General features: G+C 39.0%; 2 protein-coding genes across 2 annotated transcripts in view; one reads left to right on the top strand and one right to left on the bottom strand.

The window, feature by feature from the left end:
• dock4 (dedicator of cytokinesis 4) overlaps window positions 1-5,704 on the bottom strand; it is a 104,738-nt gene extending 99,034 nt beyond the window's left edge. Inside the window, exon 1 of the mRNA XM_036568283.1 lies at window positions 5,532-5,704. Within this exon, the coding sequence (XP_036424176.1) occupies window positions 5,532-5,568 (37 nt within the window). The 5' untranslated portion in view covers window positions 5,569-5,704. The remainder of the gene's footprint in view (window positions 1-5,531) is intronic.
• A 125-nt stretch (window positions 5,705-5,829) lies between these two features.
• On the top strand, window positions 5,830-20,948 carry znf277 (zinc finger protein 277). The gene is made up of 12 exons (XM_036568282.1): window positions 5,830-5,907; window positions 11,634-11,844; window positions 12,243-12,331; window positions 13,397-13,479; window positions 14,400-14,491; window positions 14,669-14,779; window positions 15,553-15,685; window positions 15,920-15,987; window positions 17,600-17,696; window positions 17,978-18,020; window positions 18,112-18,286; window positions 19,956-20,948. Exons 1-12 carry the CDS (start codon window positions 5,874-5,876, stop codon window positions 20,140-20,142), a joined length of 1,323 nt encoding a protein of 440 aa, XP_036424175.1. The 5' UTR covers window positions 5,830-5,873; the 3' UTR covers window positions 20,143-20,948.
• Window positions 20,949-21,071: the final 123 nt, after the last annotated feature.

Genomic DNA, 21,071 nt, shown 5'->3' with positions numbered 1-21,071 from the left:
TTTTAGCCCGTTTAGCCTGCTGTCCTTTAGTCCGGGTAGCCCGCTGTCTTTCAGCCCGTGTAGCCCGCTGTCTTTCAGCCCGTTTAGCCTGCTGTCTTTCAGCCCGTTTAGCCAGCTGTCTTTTAGCCCGTTTAGCCCGCTGTCTTTCAGCCCGTTTAGCCCGCTGTCTTTTAGCCCGCTGTCTTTCAGCCCGTTTAGCCCGCTGTCTTTCAGCCCGTTTAACCTGCTGTCTTTCAGCCCGTTTAACCTGCTGTCTTTCAGCCCGTTTAGCCTGCTGACTTTTAGCCCATTTAGCCTGCTGTCTTTCAGCCCGTTTAGCCTGCTGTCCTTTAGTCCGGGTAGCCCGCTGTCTTTTAGCCCGTGTAGCCCGCTGTCTTTCAGCCCGTTTAGCCTGCTGTCTTTCAGCCCGTTTAGCCAGCTGTCTTTTAGCTCGTTTAGCCCGCTGTCTTTCAGCCCGTTTAGCCCGCTGTCTTTCAGCCCGTTTAGCCCGCTGTCTTTCAGCCCGTTTAGCCTGCTGTCTTTCAGCCCGTTTAGCCCGCTGTCTTTCAGCCCGTTTAGCCCGCTGTCTTTTAGCCCGTTTAGCCCGCTGTCTTTCAGCCCGTTTAACCTGCTGTCTTTCAGCCCATTTAGCCCGCTGTCTTTCAGCCCGTTTAACCTGCTGTTTTTCAGCCCGTTTAGCCCGCTGTCTTTCAGCCCGTTTAGCCCGCTGTCTTTCAGCCCGTTTAACTTGCTGTCTTTCAGCCCGTTTAGCCCGCTGTATTTCAACCCGTTTAGCCCGCTGTCTTTCAGCCCGTTTAGCCTGCTGTCTTTCAGCCCGTTTAGCCCGCTGTCTTTCAGCCCGTTTAGCCCGCTGTCTTTCAGCCCGTTTAGCCCGCTGTCTTTTAGCCCATTTAGCCTGCTGTATTTCAGCCCGTTTAGCCAGCTGTCTTTTAGCCCATTTAACCTGCAGTCCTTTAGTCCGGGTAGCCCGCTGTCTTTTAGCCCGTTTAGCCCGCTGTCTTTCAGCCCGTTTAGCCCGCTGTCTTTCAGCCCGTTTAACCTGCTGTCCTTTACTCCGTGTAGCCCGCTGTCTTTTAGCCCGTTTAGCCCGCTGTCTTTCAGCCCGTTTAACCTGCTGTCCTTTAGTCCGTTTAGCCCGCTGTCTTTTAGCCCGTTTAGCCTGAGCCCGTTTAGCCCGCTGTCTTTCAGCTCGTTTAGCCCGCTGTCTTTCAGCCCGTTTAGCCTGCTGTCTTTCAGCCCGTTTAGCCCGCTGTCTTTCAGCTCGTTTAGCCCGCTGTCTTTCAGCCCGTTTAGCCTGCTGTCTTTCAGCCTGTTTAGCCCGCTGTCTTTCAGCCTGTTTAGCCTGCTGTATTTTAGCTTGTTTAGCCCGCTGTCTTTTAGCCCGTTTAGCCCACTGTCTTTTAGCCCATTTAGCCTGATGTCTTTTAGCCTGTTTAGCCCACTGTCTTTTAGCCCATTTAGCCTGATGTCTTTTAGCCCATTTAGCCCGCTGTCTTTTAGCTCATTTAGCCCACTGTCTTTTAGCTCGTTTAGCCCGCTGTCTCATATCGCACAGAATGAGTCTGTTCTATTATAGGAAAGATTTATAACAAGATTGGATCAGATGCATTCTTTTTTCACTCTAATATCTGATCCGGTGTCTGATATTCTGTCTCTAATGACAGTTTAAAACTACTGAATCTGTGAAAATGACCCATCTCCTGAATCTATAACAGCAAACTGTGTGTGTAGTATTTACTATTTACAGTCTTAAAAAAAAGACAATTATATTTTACATGTTCAATTAAAATAGTAGATTATTCAGTTACTAATACAATTGATAGTGGCAGCTCTAAATGTTATATTTAGACAGTCTGTGTTATGAGCATACTGAGCTGTCAGTTGACTTCATCTGAGCTAGTCATAGCTGCTTTACCAAGCTGTCGTCTCTTTCAGGACATGTGGTCTGACCAGCTGTGACAAACTTCAGAACAGTTTTCAGAAAAGAACAAATGTCCATCATCATATAATACATGCTGCTCTGTTTACAGCAATGTGTATTATTTGATGACGGTTTTACAGCATACAGCAGATGGCACATCAAACTGAATATGCAACCAAGAGACAGGAGACGCCAAGATTACAGTATGTACGCCTGCGTATGTGAACCAATGTGTGTGTACGCATGTGGGAGCATGAGTGTGTGAGAGTGGGTGTGTGAATGTGTGTGTGTGTATACGCCAACCCCTGCTGGACTCCATCCATATTTCATGAATGATAAAGGTTTCTGTAGCTGTGTGCACCTTTCAGAGATGAGTGCTAATACATAAGCATTCCACTTTAAAGGGAAATTCCATCTTTTTTTTATATTCTGCAAAATGAAATGGTTATGATGTAAACAAAGTCATTCAGACTGGTTTAATGTGATGTGTTCCATTCTAGAGAACCATGCTGAGTAAAACTGTTCACAGTGGTGGTGATAGGAACCACACTTTAATGCCTCTAAAAGCTCCCTCACAGAAAGCTGGTACATAAAATTTGTATGAATAAGCTGCTTAATGCCTGAGACATTGTTTTACGATAAGGTTTTGGCCTAAAATGTATTTTTTGATACCTTCTGGGCAGAAAAGCACACGCTTTCTACATTTCAAGGCAAAATAGTCCATAAAAAACGTATTTTACCACTATTTTACATTACATTACATTACCACTGTTACAAATCAAACCCGTCTAGGTTCAAAGGTTATATTTACACTGTGGACTCAGTAGACATAGTGACCCCTGGTTCTATTCAGGGATCCAATCACTGTAAAGAATGACAATGATGAATTTCTCTGCAATAATAAAACACTCTGAATGAATTTGTTTACATCTCAAACACTGAATTATGGGGAAATTTTGCAAAACTGGTGGAATTCACCTTTAATGGGTTCTGTAGCATTTATCATTAGCACAACCAGCCACCGCCACTGCTTCTGCTTATCACCAGCATCAATCTTAAGCATCTTATCTTCTGCTACACACAGCCCTCTGCAGTTTACACAAAGAGACAGAGGCAGTTATTGTTGTTGTTATAGTTGAGTTATTGTCGATGGTTCTCTCTTGCACGCTCACATCCTCCTCCTTTCTTTTCCCTTGGAGGGACTTTTGTATCTTGCTGTTTCTCTGGCTTTTGATTGTTTTCCTCTCTTTCTCAATTTTACATCTCTCTATTCCTCTCTTTCCATCCACATGTTATAAAAATGATGAACTGTATCCTTAAAAATAAAAGTATTATCTCGAATCAAAAAGGATCTCCTTAAATAAACTCTTTTGTAAATGAGACGTGAGTTTGAGGAACCTAGTTAAAGTTTAAAGAATGTTCTGCATGATGTAAATGTTCTACACCAAGATTTTTCCTACACACTTAAAAGAGATGGTGCTTTAAGAGTTCTTTAGTAAAGAAAATGGTTCTATATATATACATGAACTCTCAAAGAACCATTTGCACAATTAAAGGGTTCTTTGCATTATGAAAGGGTTCTTCAGACTGATAAAGAATGTGCTGCAGATGGTTTTATATAGCATCTTTTTGAAAAGGGTTCTATATAGCACCAAAAAGGGTTCTTCTGTTGTTACAATGTCAAGCTTGTTACAGCGTAACGTTTTGGTGCTATATAGAACACTTTTCAAAAAAATGCTATATAGATCTACAGCACATTCTAAATCAATCTGAAGAACTCTTTCATGAGCTCTTGAGACAGATGGAGAACCATCTACAGCATATTCTCCATCTATCTGAAGAGCTCTTTCATGATGCAAAGAACCCTGTAATCATGCAAATTGTTCTTATATGGTTCTATATAGAACCATGTTCTTTACTTTTCTAACAATCATCTTTTTTCAGTGTGTTGCACGGCACAAATAAGCCACCACTTACACTGTTAGAAATAAAGGTTCTGTGCAGGTACAGTTTAGTACCTTTTTTTTTGAGTGTAGGAACCATTTTTTGAAAGTGTGGGCCAAAACCACAAAGGAAATCAACAACTACAACGAGATAAAAAACACTTTAGGTTCCCTAACCGTTCAGTAAGAGGGCCTTTAGAGAACCATCTTTATTAAGGTTTAATGATTCAAGGAAAAACCCTTCAGTAGGCACAGAACTTTTACACTGTGTGAAGGTATATTTTCAACAATGGCCCTGTAGGGAACCAAAAGTGTTCCTTCTACAGCATCACCCTAAGAACCTTTTGCAGCAAGAGTGTAGTTCTTCATGAAAAGTGACATAAATCTGTTTTGGTGATCAGGAACTCAGACACTGATTCCTTTCAGACTGATGGATCTCCTAAGATTCACACTGTCTAACCTGAAATAGGTCAGTGAAGGCATGCTCCTCTAAATCTGCAGCTCAGTAAAGCTTCTGGGAAGGCTTCTCACTGCGTGCTAACTCAGAATTCCGAGTCCTCTGACTTTTGCTGCCACTCAACTGACTTCAAACCCAACGAGATGCCCACGTCCACTCGTTTGCCCACGGGAAATGGCCGCCCAGATTTTGATGGATTGCTCATCTGCCCTACTGCTTCCATTTGACAAGATTAATCCCTCAAAGTGTCAGCTACTGTCACAACAGAATCACCCTGGACATCGAAACAAAACAAAAACTGTTTATGCGTCTTACAATCTGTCTTTTACAAACACATTTGGGATATTTGATATTTTAATGATCTTTTAGGTAGTGATATGCACGTTTGAGCCAAACTTTGCATCAGATTTACTATGCAAGAGCAAAAGCTCAGACCTCCAACATCTCCTCAACATCACAATATCTAACAGACAGACAAGGCCCTAAACTAGAGAAACTACTTAACCCTGTTGATGGAGAATGTATTGTTGCCTCAAACTGCCACAAAAACACACACACACACACACACACACACACACACACACACACACACACACATCCGACTGACTTCACACATATATTTATATATATATATATATAAATGTATATATATGTATATCACATTTCTTCTCATGCATATGTTAGTATAGCATATTTATGAACTTACATAACACATACAAATCAAATTTGTACTTTTGTGTGTTTAAATATACAGAACACATTTACACACATACATACGAAGGACATACAATTATACAGATAAGAAATATTTATGGGAATTTTACATTTACAGACATGCAGACAAAAAAGGAAAAGAAAAAGAAAAAAAAAATCCATATTGAGCTCAATACAAAGATTCTCTGGATTGCAGCATGTGCCAGTACAGCAGACAGTGCAAAATACCAGTTCAGTCAAATTGCTGGACATACACGAGACGAAATATAATACTACTGAAGTAGCGTCATTTGAAATGTGCGTTAATACTTAATCGGTGATCACTGAACATTTTTTCCCTGCCAAATATGAAGGACTAATCACATGCTGTACCCCAGACCTCAGTGTGTACAGAGTCCCCATCTTATCATCATCATCATCATCACACCTGCAGTAATCCACCTAATTCAACTCACTGGTCCATTATACAGAGGCAACAATGAAAATTCAGTCTTACCAACGCCATATTTTTCGTGTTCAGTCGGAATCCACATTTTTTCCCGCAATCTAGCAAATAAAATGCATGCTATAAACCGGGGTAATTATGAATGATACAGTCCATATTGTTGTCCCATTGGCTTTCGCTGTATTGTTCGGAGCGCAGACGCGCAGCATCCCACATACAGCACATTTTCCCAGCCCCGTGTAAAAAACAGGGAGGGTTCATGGGAGATGGAGTATATGAATGACAAATGGAATACTATAAAACTACAAGACCCATAAAGCCCTTAGAGAGCGTAGAGACGTTGTGATTGGTCGGTGCGCGGTTGAGTACGTCACGTGACTCGGTTACTCGGAGATGGCTGCCATGAAGGAGAGCGCAGAGTTAGCAGGTAGCGTTAGCCACCTTGCTACATTCTGTATGTTGTTTTACTCCTGTTTTACCTGTTAGTGGTTTAAGATAAACAGGTGTTCTGTCGTTCCGTTAACGTCTTTTTGCGAAGCTTGTTAAGTTGCGGTGTGTGGGCAGGTTTGCCACCTCAGCCCTGTCAAATCCCTGGACACTCGACCAGTGACTTGATTTTTACTAAGATAACAGTGGATGTGTAGTTAAGCTCGGGATGCAGTCTAAAGTACACTATTGTAAAGATGGTTATTCAAAGGTTCTCTACTAAAGGGAATGGTTCTATTTAGATACCTTTTCTGTGTTATATAGAACCATTTTCAGCACGTTTCCATCAATCTGAGGAACCATTTCACCCTGCAGAGAACCATTTAAACATGAACCGGTTCTATATAGAGCCCATGGTTCTAATAGAACCATTCCCTGACCTGGTCTTGCGTTGAAATACTGCCTAGTGCCTGAAAATGTTACCAGCAGTGCGCCCCACATTGAGGGTAATCTCAACCAGTCAAACTCATTTTTGTGTACCTTTACCTTAAAGGAGAATTCAACCAATCTTTCAGAATTTCTGTTTAATTCAATTGCTGAAATGTAAACAGTCATTCAGAGTGGCCTTGTGTGAAATGGTTCATTGTAGAGGCTCAGGTTTCTTTACAGTAGTGGTGATAGGAACCAGGGGTTGCCATGTCTACAACACAAATATAGCCTTTTTATTTGCTATCCAAAACCACCAGTGAACGCACACATATCTTTTGAGCTTTTGTATGTAAAGCTGATGATGGTAACAGCACCCTGCACCCTTTACCATTAATGGATTTGTAAATATGTTTAATGAATGAAAATCTTCTTAAAGCTTTCGTAAAACAACAATATCAGGCTGTGAATTCATAACCATTTCATGTAAAAACTTTCTTTGAGAGAGCTTTTAGATGTGGATGTCTGGTTCCTGTCACCACTGCTGTGAACAACTCAGTAAGTTTCTCTAGAATGGTGCATTTCAAAAGTAAACCACTCTTTTATAACATCTTAACCATTTAATTATGCAGAAACTTTGTTCCCCTGTAATAAGAGTTGCTAACATATGAAACTGCTTAGATTCCTAGACATTGTGTTCATGAATGGAACTTAATTTTTCCTGGAAAGACAACCAAATCCAGGACACTGCAGGAAAATCATAGATGGGAGGCAGGCTCTGTGTAGAGAAAGTCTGGAAAAGCATTCCAGCCAGGCTGCACTGATGATGCTGTAAAGCACTAGGGAAAGCTAGGGATGCACAAGAATATTGGGTGATGTAGTTTAGTGGGTAGTCAGCCTAATTTGACTCCCTCCCTATACCACCACGCTATACCACACCAGTATGAGTTTTTGGGTAAGGCTCATAACGCCTCCCCTGTAACATGAGCACAATTGTAATGCACTCGGGGTAAGCGCCTGCCAAATGCATAAACATAAATATCAGAATCATATATTAGTATTGGCAGATATTTGCTTAACAAAATATTGGCACAGTATCTCATGACCTATCGCTGTTGTCGGAAGAAATGACAATTTCCACAATGGCAGTTATACAGGAAAAGGAAAAAAACAGACTTTTTTCCAAGTCATTTTGAGTCATTTCTTTTAGTCCATTCATCATGAAATTTACATACGATGTGAAGGGTAACAGGTATTTTCAAATTATGTCAAAAACTGAAAAACATCAAAAATGGAGATACAAGGTTTTCTTCCGACAACAGCAATATATATTATGTGCATCACAATATTTATTTTTTCTGAGGCTTCATAAGTTGGAACAGGAAAAAACTAGTACAGTCACCTTTAAAAAATGCTGTCAAGCACAAACCTTTTACACACTGCACTAAATACAATTAACCAGACTAATTATCCTCTCTTTGTCAGGGATCTTTGTGATGTGATGTATTTTATCACGATAACGATAAAACAGTCATACTGCCCACCCCAATTTGTAACCCTATAGAAATAAATGTTGAATTTCTTTGTAATACTGATCCAGGTAGTCCCAGTTTCCACATTTGTATAATGTTTATGTATGGGCAGATATGTACATGAGCAGTATTGTACTTTTGCATCGGCGTATCTCTATTGGAAATAGCACTGTCTGGTGCTGTTTTTTTGGGGTTTTTTTTACATTGTTGTCGGTGGGCTTGTGTTCTTTAATGGAATTATGAAGTGTATAAACACAATTTGGATGCCACTCTGCAGAAAATCTGCAAAGAAACTCCTCATAATGATGTATAAAGATATAAAACTCACCAGCCACGATTTGAAAGATCAGGTATGGACGAAAACACAAAGCCTCTAAGTTTTAAAGCTTTTATTTCCAGCTGTTAATTTCACATTGTCAATTTATACATAAGAACAATACATGCTTATTATTAGTGTATGGAGAACAGTAGGGCAACAGTAAGTGCAAATAATTCTGAGTGGACGGAGTTCAATCCAGTACATGATCATGAAGCGAACATGTATTTCAAATTAATTTGAAACCCCGGTTTCGAACATGAGTTCCAGCAGAATCTAAACATTTGAGATGATCACGCTCATTTATGCCATCAGTACTTTTTGGGCCACTGTATATACGAGGGAATGTGGAGAGTTCGTTCGTGTGAATGAGACTGAGGGAGGGCATGTAGGGCTGAACGATTATGATTTTTACATCGAAATCACATTTTGAAAGAGTGCACTTTTTGAATCACAAGAGCCGCAATTTTAACGATATCATCACTGAACTTCGTCTTATGTTTTAGTGGGGAAATTATCTTAATAACCCAAAGCTTGTGGTCTGGTAGACTAGCAGCCTGGATGTGCTGGTCTTCTAAGCAAAAAAAAGGCCTGGAGCTTAATTTATAGAACAAAATCGCATTTAAATCGCAATATTGGTCAGAAAAATTGCAATTAGATATTTTCCCCAAATCATTTGGTTGTTGGTGAACGTGCGGTATGTGGGTGCATTAATGAGAGTGGGGGAGTGTATGTGGGTTCAGGTTGACACAGTGATGCAGTCTTTTCAGCCTCTGCCCCTCAGCTGTGCTCCAATCACCTCATTGAGAACATTGCGCTCGTGCTGCACACTCGTCGTAAGAGCAGTGAGAGCAGCGGGGCTTCATTCACTATGGATGAATCATCTGCTCTGGTCATAGCTTAGGCGCAGTTTGAAGTGAGAGAGTACTATAAGGTGCAATTACAATGGAGCCTGTGACAGGTTCTTAGAGAAGAGGGTGATGTCATGTGTGTTAGTGTGAGTCATGATTGAATCATACATGAATCATGGACTTGTTTATGGCCAGATGATGTCCATGCTGTACGATACAGTGGTGACCATGTGTCAAATGTGGGATTTGTTCACATGTTGCAAATGGGGTGTATCAGAATCATATAGGTATCATCACATATTTGCTTAAAAAATATGCAGCCTGACAGAAATAAATGTTTTATTTCTCCATAACGCTAATCCAGGTGGATCTGTTCCCAGTTTGTGCTGTTTATAATGGTTTATGTTTCTGCACTGGTACATATATACATGAAAAATCTCAGATATCTGCATCACCTACAATCCCCATATTACTGCATCCCCAGTTGCAAATGTAAAATTTATGTTTGTTCAGAGTCAAATCACCACAGACTGCAGTGCCATGAACAAACAGAGGATCAAGATAAGAATGTCTCATCCTTAATAATGAGGAAGGAGCTTTTTCTCTCCCGATTATAATAGCTAAATTCAAAATATCTGATTCCAGTACCTGTGCTCTGTTAGGGCACTTGTGTTTCATAGTAACAAAGTAAACATATTAGGAATTTATGGGGTTTAACTGCACAGCCCCCTATAGATTATTTAGATTTTTTCAAATTATTAACAAAATATTTTGTCAAATTCACAGTTAATTCTCCACAGGGTGTCGTCTGCAGTGAGTCAAAGTAAAATTCCAAGTTAATGATGCATAATTCAGTTTAATATAATATGGCGGAGTCCCAATTCGGCACATTTTACAATACAGAAAAAGTAAAAATATGAAAAAGTGAAAACAGCATTATGTAATATGTTAGTTAAGAAGTAGCATAACTGAGTATGGTTAAAAAAAAAATATGGTGACCGTGCTGCTGCGAGTCACCCTGTAAAGACTGAAATAATGATTTCAAAGTCAGAGGTCCTGTGATGGATTTGGCAGGAGATAATATCACACATATTTGCATATTAACATCACATGCACATGCTCAAAAAGAAGGTCCAACTAGATGTTTAGGTCTCAAATGCAAAATCAACATTATGCTGATGAAGATATGATGACAAAAGTAATTAATTCACTAACAGCCTCAGAGGAAACTTTCTCTTTCTACATACTCTTTCAACACACTCGCAAAAAAAGATTTATCTTGTGGGGGACTGAAGCACAACCAGCATTACAGAATGTTATTCCGCACATGTGCGTGCAGTTACATATTTCCACCAGAGAGGTCTCCAAATTCTCAGATCCTACATAGTGTTGGTTTAATGTTTCCATATTTAGTTTATTAGAGCATCTTGCGTTATAAAAGTACAGTATATGATGGCACAGCAGAGTTTTACCTGATTTCCTGAGACTGGTTTCTTAGCAGCACAGAAAGACTAAACAAAAGCTGTGCTTTATAAATCTTATAAATTTATAAATCCACAAGCTAATATGATAGTACAGACACAACCATGATACAGTATAATTCAGTACAGTGCGATACATTGAGTGCGTTTACATGCACGCAATAATCCGATCATAATTGGATTTCTGCAGTTATCCAGTTATTCAAACGGTTGTGTAAACGCCATACTCCGATCTAGAAATCCGATTAAGAAATCCAATAAAGAGAGCTGGATTTTAGCTCAGTAATCTGATTTCTCAGTGCATGTATACTCGTATACTCAGCGCTGAAACCAAACATGAAATAAAGCATTTAAATATTCTTCATCTTCTACATGATATATGTTCATATTTTCAGGCAAAGTGGCGCGATGTTTTAAAAAATAAAATGTGGCATGAAGTTTGAGTTTTATGTTTACATCACGTCTTCTGTGAATTTATTGGCTGGATGCAAAGCAGAAATCTGATTACTGCCTGACTCATGTAAATCCGGAGTTTCCCATTATCTGATTACTGAAGAGCATGGAAACACGTTGACCTGGTTACTGATAAAATCTCATTTTCTGCAGTTATCGAATTATTAAGTGCATGTAAATGCACTCAGTGTCTTGTTACACCCTAACAAGTATACAGTGGAAACTGACGTACCACTAACACAGAGATGGTCATACACCAAAATTCTATTTACGTCTATTAATTTTTTATTATGTTGTTCTAGAAAGTTCATTAAACTGACAAATTTTGTGACCATGACTAAGACAGCAGTGTTTCCCACAGGTCTGAAACAAACTTAGGGGTGCATCATGTGTGTGGTGAGGGAAATAAGGCATTAAATTAGTTAAATTGATGTTAAATCTTCCAAGCTTATTGTTTTTAGATGTGAAGCATCTCACGGATTTGGGATTTCGACTAACTTCACCCAAGTTGGACCTTTTTCATACTATTCCCTAGTGGAACACACCTGCTTTCATTTTTAGGGCCTTTTAATATCAGCAGTTTCAGGCACTCCCATTGCAGTGTTACTGGTTTAAATTACTGCAGACATTAAATCTTCTAAACTCTCTTTGCCTCTTTCTCTCACCAGGTGGGCAGGATTGTATTTTGGAGCCGTTGTGCTTTCCTGAGCAGCTGAGTGGTAGCGTTAGCCTAGCCTCCTGTGTTGATGGCTGTCTGGTGAGCTGTGTGCTTTGCTCGCACTCGGCTCCTCTCTCTGATAAGGACCAGCTCCTCAAGCATCTGGTGCTGGACCACAAACTGGTCATCGCTGACATCAAACTCATCGCTGATTTCCCAAAGTACGACCTCGAAATCTCCACCTACCTTTGATGGCCATCCAAGTAGATTTATACTCTACTTTGGATTTGGATTTTCTTTTAATTATACCCCTATTTATGATATTTCAAATAGTTTCATGTCTGCTTGCTTTGTCTATTTAGTGTGTTACCTGGAAAATTTGGGTACATTATCCAGACAAATTCCTCATCTGTGTAACATGCCTGATAAAATAGAACTGATTCTGATTCTATAGTCATTGTAAGTGAATGATGATCCCTTCATAAAGTCAGATGGAATGCTGATATTGCACCATTAGTAGCAATGGTTTTGGGAAACATGGCCCTTTTGATTGTGGCTGCGTATTATCAATGCTATTTGATTTAATGCTATAATTAAAAGCCTTGGCGTTCTGTTGCAGGTACATGCTATATTGGAAGAAAAGGTTTACAGAGCAACCCATCACAGACTTCTGCAGTGTCATCAAGACCAACTCTGAGGGACCTGCTGGTAAAACAGACTTTCTTCATTTCTTTTTGCTCTGACAAGATGGACATTTTAGAATTATTTTGAAAAGTAGGTTGAATGAGCTGAATCATTTCATTGCTTGTAACGGTGTAATCAATCTGAAAGTGGTAATGTTAGAATCAGTTAAAATTGATTACAATATTCAGTCAAATATGTGTACATTTTTGGCCAAATAATAGTAATATAATAATGTAAACCCTCTTAAAAAGCTTGGTGTATTTTTTTGGTCCTGTTCAGATTATCAAGCTGAAATGGCACTGATTATTTGGCTTAATTTGACACTGTGTGAACACATAAATCTGATCTTTTAAAATCAGATCCGAACCACTTTTATGTATGGTCCTAGGTCAGATACGTATCCAGTCCATGGCCATGCAACCTTAATGAGAACGATCATATAGGAATTCATGTGTTGTTTTTCACTGCACATGCACCATCATTCAGTGTTGCCTGGGCAGCAGTGCTTAACTTAGTCCCAGTAAAGGCTGCAAAAACACTTCCTCTGACCGTTTCTCATCTTCGTCTTACTCTGATAATGAACAGCTGAGTGCTGTTCAGAGCACGTTTTCTTTGTGAAGAGGCTTGTTCTGCTACTTAGTTTGCTGGTATTCATGAAGCATGTGTTTCATTCACGTTACGTTATTGAGTTGGATGTGCGCATGCGGATCACTTCTACACACAGTTTAATTTAAACTTAATGACCGATACGACTCACTTACCCATACAAATGTGAAGTGAGAAAGATTGAATCTGAGCAGAAATTCGGAATTAAGCAAAGAGGCTTGTAACATGAATGTGGACCTTATCATCCATATTCGATTATGTGTAAATAGTTAGTTAGTAGATTAGTTCAGTCATTAGTTCATTTTTGTATTCAGGGTATTTAAAGACTAATTATGAATCAAACAAAAAAAGCCTAATTGTTTCCTAAAGGATTGAAATCATATTGTTATGATTATTACTGTCATATCAGAGCTTTATTCAGTCAGACCTACCGACAAGCCGCTTGCATGCCAGGCTCATTATTTGCTACTGGTTGTATTGCAGAGCTGCAGGAGAACTACTTCCTCCTGTGTGACGTTCTGCCTGAGGACCGCATCCTTCGAGAGCAGCTACAGCAGAAACGACTGGTGCGTATTCACTCAGCCTCAGCACACAGACCCAAACACCCACCAGGCCCAGTGTGAGAGCCTCTGACCCTGTTACGCTGATCTGAGATCTATTATATGCAGCTTTTGAGTTTGAGATTGATACCTACAGTTACTGTGATACCAGTGGAAATCTCACTCCTGCCAGAGTAATGTGCTGATATGTATGCATGTGTGTATGTATTTATTTATTTTACATTAATGTTTAGACAACATAGTTATTAAGTATTTATTACCATGCATTCAGTAGTAGAAGATGATAGCAGTTCTTGGGGAAAAATGATGATGAGATATTAAAAAAAACAGCCCACAATATTGGTGTGATATTTGGCTGGTTCGGTGAATGTTATTTGTCTGGTAAGTCTTATGAAAGCGATTAATAAAGAGCACGCAGAGAAGCCTGAGCTTCAGCTCAGATTGTTTCTGTAGGACATAATGAGTCAACATCATCATCTCGCACACATCTCCGGGAAAATCTGCGATAGTGGTTGCTAGGCAACCTGTATTCCCATCACCTCCGCAGCCTGTACTGCAGCGCAGCGACCAGCTGTTGAACAGTGCTACTGTGACCTTCCTTAGGCGTTCGCAACGATACACTGATAAAACTTCAGTCGCCGATGTTTAATTATACAAATTTATTCTGACCTGTATGTTAATGAAGACTGTATCGGTAGTTGTTATTTATGATGATCTAGTTTTGTGTATAAACAACACCAGCTTTTGAGGAATTATTCATCGTAATCTGACTGGTACTGCTGTTCGGGTATATTACCTATTAAATAAATGTACAATTAATTTAAAAATAACACCTATTTATGTCTAAATTGACCTTATTTCAGCTGATATTTTGTGGATAACACAGTGTGTTAGTATTGATAAATTGTCTGGTGTGTGTTAAACAGGAGGAGGTTCTTGAACAGCAGCAGAAGGAAAGAGATGACACTAGTTTTCAACGTAGCTGCATGTTCTGTAATGAGGAATTTACCGGAAACAGGTGAGAACTGCTGTCAGATGCCTCATGCTGACTGGCCACCTTATAAAGATTTCTTATTTCCTTTCAAAGAACTACATGGATCCTCAGTACAAATCTATATGCAGTCTTGTTCTGTATAATATGAACACTGATAATGCCTAACTACAGCTGCATTTGTGCTTTACTGTCCTGCTGCAGGTCAGTGCTGCTCAATCATATGGCCAGAGAGCACTCTTTCAGCATCGGCCTGCCTGACAACATTGTCTACTGCACTGAGTTCCTCGATGCGCTGGAGAGGAAGCTGGACAAGTAAGCCTTCAGCTGCTGAGCACACAACTGCAGATTACTGCAGAGATACAGTAGATCTTATTAGATTTTCATGTGCTTTTCAGTGGAAATAACAGGAAACATTGAGAACAGCACCCTCTCCTGGTGGATAGATTCTGTCATGGAAAGCTGAACCTACAACATTGATTTAATGAGGAATTACACAATAAACTATACAAAATTCAGATGTTAAGATGTTAAAAAAAAGTCATTTAGAGTGGTTTGATGTGAAACTTGCTGAGTCAGAATTCACAGTGGTGGTGATAGGAACCAGACATCTGAAGAGTTTAATGCCTCTAAAAGCTACATTACAGAAAGCTCCTACAGGAAGTGGTTATGAATGCACTGCCTGATGACTCAGACATTGTTTTATGATAGTTTTGAGAAGGTTTTGCCTTAAACCATGAAATACCTTCATAATGGAGCGGTACATGCAGGGCATTCTAAGGCAAAATAGTACCTGACAAATACCATAATACTAGTTACCACTATTTTACCATTGTCAGCATTACATATATAAACTCAGAAGATGTGAGTTCACTGGTCACTGTGAATATTAAATAAAATTGCAGTATTAGCACTGCAGACATCGCAAACCCCTGGTTCCTATGAACCATTGTATGGAAATCCAAGACTACGGCCTTGTTTACATCTCAGCAATTGAAATTATGCAGAAATTTTGAAAAATCTGTGGAATTACCCTTTAATGATCCTTCAGTATTTTTAACCTTTTGTTCTTTTCAATATTTTGACAGCATGCAGTGTCTCTACTGTGAGAAAACATTTCGAGACAAGACAACCTTGAAAGATCACATGCGGAAAAAGCAACACAGAAGGATAAACGCCAACAACCACGACTATGATCGCTTCTATGTCATCAATTACTTGGTATGTTTTTTGCAGCGCATATGTTTAATTCCAGTCACTGTTAGGGAAGCTTTTTGAAGGACAGTCATTTTACAGAGAAAGGAAAATTACATATCTGTATGTACATATCTGCTTATATTCTAACATTATTATACTGAGCGATAAAAAGTGCATTCAGGCCACAGGTTTGAGTGATTGAACTAAAAGCTACAGTTAGGAGTGTCGAGCTTGTAACGTGAGCTGTGGTTGGTGCAGGAGCTGGGAAAGACCTGGGAGGAAGTGCTGTCTGAGGATGACCGAGAGCTGCTGGAGGACAATGATGAGTAAGAGAAATCTCAAATCTGTCCTTTACATGTGCCATATAGCTTTGAACTTAATATATGTGAAATGTTATGTTAATATTGTTTTTTTGTACAATGGTAAATGGTGCTATTTAAAATTTAAATATTATAAACTAAATGCCAAAGGTATTTTACAGCACTTAAAATTAGCATCAAACAGTAGGTTATTACGCTGAAACTGCTCAACACTCTATGACCCCACAAGAAGAAATACACAAATAACAACATCACAATCACAGAGTGAGAGTGCTATTTCAAGATGGATTGGATTGGATTAATTTTTTTCCCCTCCCAATATCCAATCCAATCAAATCTCTTGAGATAAGATTTGATCACTCCTTTTAAAAGCTTTCTGCATTGTTTTCGATTCATCATTATCATATTATTATTATTATTAGTAGTAGTAGTAGTAGTAGTAGCTATAGTAGTAGTAGTATTGTTACTACTACTATTACTTTTATTTGTTCCTTTATATTACTACTATACCTGCTTTTTATATATTTTTGTATAGTTGTTCTTAATTTTTAGCTTATTTATATTTCTTTTCCTGTGTTTATGCTGTTGTGATCATAGTTAAATTATGATTATATACACCGATCAGGCATAACATTATGACCACCTCCTTGTTTCTATGCTCATTGTCCATTTTATCAGCTCTACTTACTATATAGGTGCACTTTGTAGTTCTACAATTACAGACTGTAGTCCATCTGTTTCTCTGCATACTTTGTTAGCCCCCTTTTACCCTGTCCTTCAGTGGTCAGGACCCCCATGGACACTCACAGAGCAGGTACTATTTGGGTGGTGGATCATTCTCAGCACTGCAGTAACACTGACATGGTGGTGGTGTGTTAGTGTGTGCTGTGCTGGTCTGAGTGGATCAGACACAGCAGTGTTGCTAGAGTTTTTAAACACCTCAGTGTCACTGCTGGACTGAGAATAGTCCACCAACCGAAAATATCCAGCCAACAGCGTCCTGTGGGCAGCGTCCTGTGACCACTGAGAAAGGACTGGAGGATGACCAACACAAACTGTGCAGCAGCAGATGAGCTGTCGTCTCTGACTTTACATCTACAAGGTGGACTGACAAGGTAGGAGTATCTAATAGAGTGGACAGAGAGTGGACAGAGTGTTTAAAAACTCCAGTAGCACTGCTGTGTCTCATCCACTCGTACCAGCGCAACGCACACTAACACACCACCACCACGTCAGTGTTACTGCAGTGCTGAGAATGATCCACCACCCAAATAGCACCTACTCTGTGGGGGTCCATGGGGGTCCTGACCACTAAAGAACAGGGTAAAAGGGGGCTAACAAAGTATGCAGAGAAACAGATGGACTACAGTCTGTAATTGTAGAACTACAACATGCACCTATATAGTAAGTGGAGCTGATAAAATGGACAATGAGCGTAGAAACAAGGAAGTGGTCATAATGTTATGCCTGATCGGTGTGTCTTCTTGGCCTTCTAACCACCTGTAAAGCACTTTGAGCTGCATTTATGTATGAAAGGTTCTGTACAAATAAAGCTCATTATTATTATTATTCTAAGCCTCTACTGTGAAATTTAACCATTGTTCTTTGGTGTCTGCAGTGATTGGTCAGACTGGCAGGCTCACCCGGTGTGTGCTGTGTGTCTGTTTTGCGAGCAGCAAGAGGAAACTATGGAGAAGATCTGCACACACATGCAGGTCAGATTCCCACTGTGCATCATTATGCATTATAAATATGATTCTGCCTGGAGTCAAATGTCAAACACTTCACATAGTGAGCAAAGGTTTCAGATATAATGGATATACATATTTAGATAGGATAAAGATGCCCTTTATATCTAATGGAAAATAAATATGTCTAACAAATATAATTAGATATGATAAACTAGTCTTTTGGAATCTGGCTGGCCTGGATTTTCTCTCCATTTAATTATTATTTCATTATGTTGAGACAGTATACATTTTTTTGTTTGTTACAGGATGCTCACGAATTTGACCTCCACAAATTAAAAACAGAGCTCAGTAAGTATATTTAAACCACTGCAGCAGTTGAAGTGAGGATCTCCAGGAAATTCAGCTCAGATTTATAACGGTGTCATATCTTCCTGTCTAGATCTAAAATTTTACCAGCAAGTCAAACTAGTGAACTACGTCCGCCGTGAGCTCCACCAGTGCCGTTGCTACGGATGCCAGAAAAAGTTGGAAACCAAAGAGGAAGTGGTTCAGCACATGATGGAGGAGGGTCATATGATGCAGATTCCAGATATATCACACTGGGACCAACCACAGTGAGTGAGGAGTTAAACAGCAATATGAAAAATCTTTATTTATGTAGCAATTTTCATTTTAGTTACACTGTACATAACCCTTAGAAGTCAATAATAGTCTGGAGTTATTACTGTCCTTTTGCTTTACTGATTAAACATAATTACATAATTAACCACATGACCCTGATGAACCCAGTACTGCGTCTCAAAAAAAAAAGAAAGCCGCTCCTTTGAGTCTGCCACAAGAGGAGTTATGTCACGTGCACATACCTGTTTTTTCAATTTGAACAAGTAGAATCGGAGCTCATTCAGAGAGCAGGTTGGATTGGTAAGAGCTTATTATTGTTTTGTTTAGTCAGAGTAACGCTGAAGCTAGACTGCTGTGCCAAATCCTTATTTATGGGTTTACTTGTTCAGAAATGTAGTTTGTGATTCAAACTGAATAGAAATCTCCAATTTTTCAGCATTGTTAGATCACATTCTTCTCTTATCAAATAAATGCAACAATATGATTCAGAAATCATGTTATTATTGGAAAAGAGGAGATGAAATGGCAGATATAGGTACTTTATTTTGCATTGGCCTAAAAGGGTTAATTACATTGTTAGCTAGATAATGAATTACATTTACAGTTGATTTATATTCATTGTTTTCATCAGGTCTGCACTTTTTTTAAAGGGCCCATATTATGTAAATTCTAACTTTATTCTCTTTATATAAAAGTTTAATGTAATATGTAAACAGCTGTTAAAATTTACTGGTCCTCCCCAGTCCATATAGTCCATAGCTGCAAAAGCAGCCCATTTTGAATTTACTGGTTTTGTGATGTCACAAAAGCCAACACATTTGCAAATATCCACTTATTCAGCATAAACAGTTTTGCTCTGCCCATTTACACCAAAGTTATAAGGAGTGTTTCAGCCCAGACTGCTTTTGAAAAGAAGCAAATACAGGGCACCCAATCAGAGCAGAGCTCATTTACATATATCACTTTTAAAGGCAGTAACAAAAACAGTCTGTTTAATTGTAAAGGAACTGTAAAAATGAAATTATGACTTTTTAATCTCACAATGCATAATCTCACAAATATTATAAGTGGGGAAAAAATTAAAAGACAAGAAAAATGCAGGATATGGGCCCTTTAATCTTAAAAAATGACCAAAACATAGCAAAAATATAAAGGATGTCTTTTCTTTCCACAAAATGAGACTGTACACAAATTAACAACTTTATCAAATTCAGATCATAATGAAATATATTTTGCTGCTGTCAGAACAGAATCTCCAAAATGGTAACTTTACAGGAGAGGGAAAAAACATACTCTTCTTTTAATGTAAGTCGATGGGACCAGACTTTTTGTCCAAGTAATTTTGGGTTGTTTTTTTTTTTTGGTCCATTCATCATGAAATTTGCACACAATGTAAAGAGCAACAGGTATTTTCAAACAATGTCAAAAACTGAAAATCGACAAAAAAATAGAGATACAAGTTTTTGTTCTGACAGCAGCGATTTTCTTCTACTTGCACAAATGTGGTATGGATTAAGAGTTTCAACAGAATATCTTCTTTGTCAGTTAAATATGAGTGTGAAATAATCAATAAAAAAAAGTCACTTCTAAAGGTTAACAAATGAGTAGTATGAGAAGTTTTCTGTTTATTATCTTCATGCTTCACCCTCCCTCTGTGTGCAGGTACTATTTCCCTACATATGAGAATGATGCCCTCCTAACAGCCCTGTCGGACAGTGAGGGCGAGTCTGAAGGAGCTGACCACAGCTCTGATGTCCCTGTGTTTCCTGAGGACATCTCTAACCTGAAAGCCATAAAGCAGAACAGTGTGCTGAGCAAGCTCCTCAAGGACCGAGGCAGCTCCAGCTGAAGCCACCGAGCCACGTTCACACAGACTTTTCAGAGTGCAGGTCGCTCATTTGCAATGGAAAGTGCTCTCTCTGATGCTTATTGGAGCCTGTTGCACAACTGCACTATGATTCATTTATACAGAGCCTCTATTGATGTTGCTGTAAACTGAAAATAAGGGAGTGTTATTCATGCTCATGTTAGCTGGTATCTTGCTTGCTAAGTGCCACTTTTGGCAAGCAAGTGCAAAAAGCTACATTAACGAAACATCAGAATTGATGACAAAAACTGTTGCACAAGAACTGTTGTGCTCTCTGAAGATCACCTACGTCCATGTCCATGTTCCAAAAGGAGTTGCTAACTTTTCATGTGATTCAAATTGAAAAACCTCAAAATAATAGAAAAGGGCTTTCTACTTTATTTTTTCTTTTCTATATTGATTTTTATTACAGTGACATTCAATACAAAAATATTATGTTCATTTTTCCTCCAATTTTCACCTCCTCCTGAGATGCGCATGGCACCGTGAATGACCTACCTGTTCGGCTCTCAAAGCTCTCTCAGTATATTTATGTTAAAAATGCAATCGTGGAATTGAATTGGGAGTGTAATTAAACCTTATGTCACAGATATTTGAATTAGGTTATAAAATCTGTCTTACTATAAACATTGTTATTTTGGATGCACAACTTTTGAGAGAAATGGGTAAATATTACTGAAATACACAGCCACCCCCCTGATATATGATTTTCCTTATTTCAAATTAAAGTGAATTCTACCGATATTTTCTGCATAATTAAATGGTACAAATATAAGCAAAGTCATTCAGAATGGTCTGATGTAAAATACTGTGTTTAAGAGAAACTCACAGTCAGAATTGTTTACAGTGGTGGTGATAGGAACCAGATGTCTAAAGAGTTTAATGTCTCTAAAAGCTCCCTTACAGAAAGT

This window comes from Colossoma macropomum, unplaced genomic scaffold (assembly GCF_904425465.1).
Source record: "Colossoma macropomum unplaced genomic scaffold, Colossoma_macropomum, whole genome shotgun sequence".
Taxonomy (NCBI): domain Eukaryota; kingdom Metazoa; phylum Chordata; class Actinopteri; order Characiformes; family Serrasalmidae; genus Colossoma; species Colossoma macropomum.
The sequence above is the reverse complement of the archived record's forward strand: the minus strand, read 5'-3'. Positions and strand labels throughout refer to the sequence as shown.

Coding starts and splice junctions, on each gene's coding strand:
- znf277 (XM_036568282.1), top strand. CDS start 5,874: ATGGCTGCCATGAAGGAGAGCGCAGAGTTAGCAG. Junction 14,492..14,668: donor GAGGAATTTACCGGAAACAG/GTGAGAACTGCT, acceptor GTCCTGCTGCAG/GTCAGTGCTGCTCAATCATA. Junction 18,021..18,111: donor CAAATTAAAAACAGAGCTCA/GTAAGTATATTT, acceptor CTTCCTGTCTAG/ATCTAAAATTTTACCAGCAA.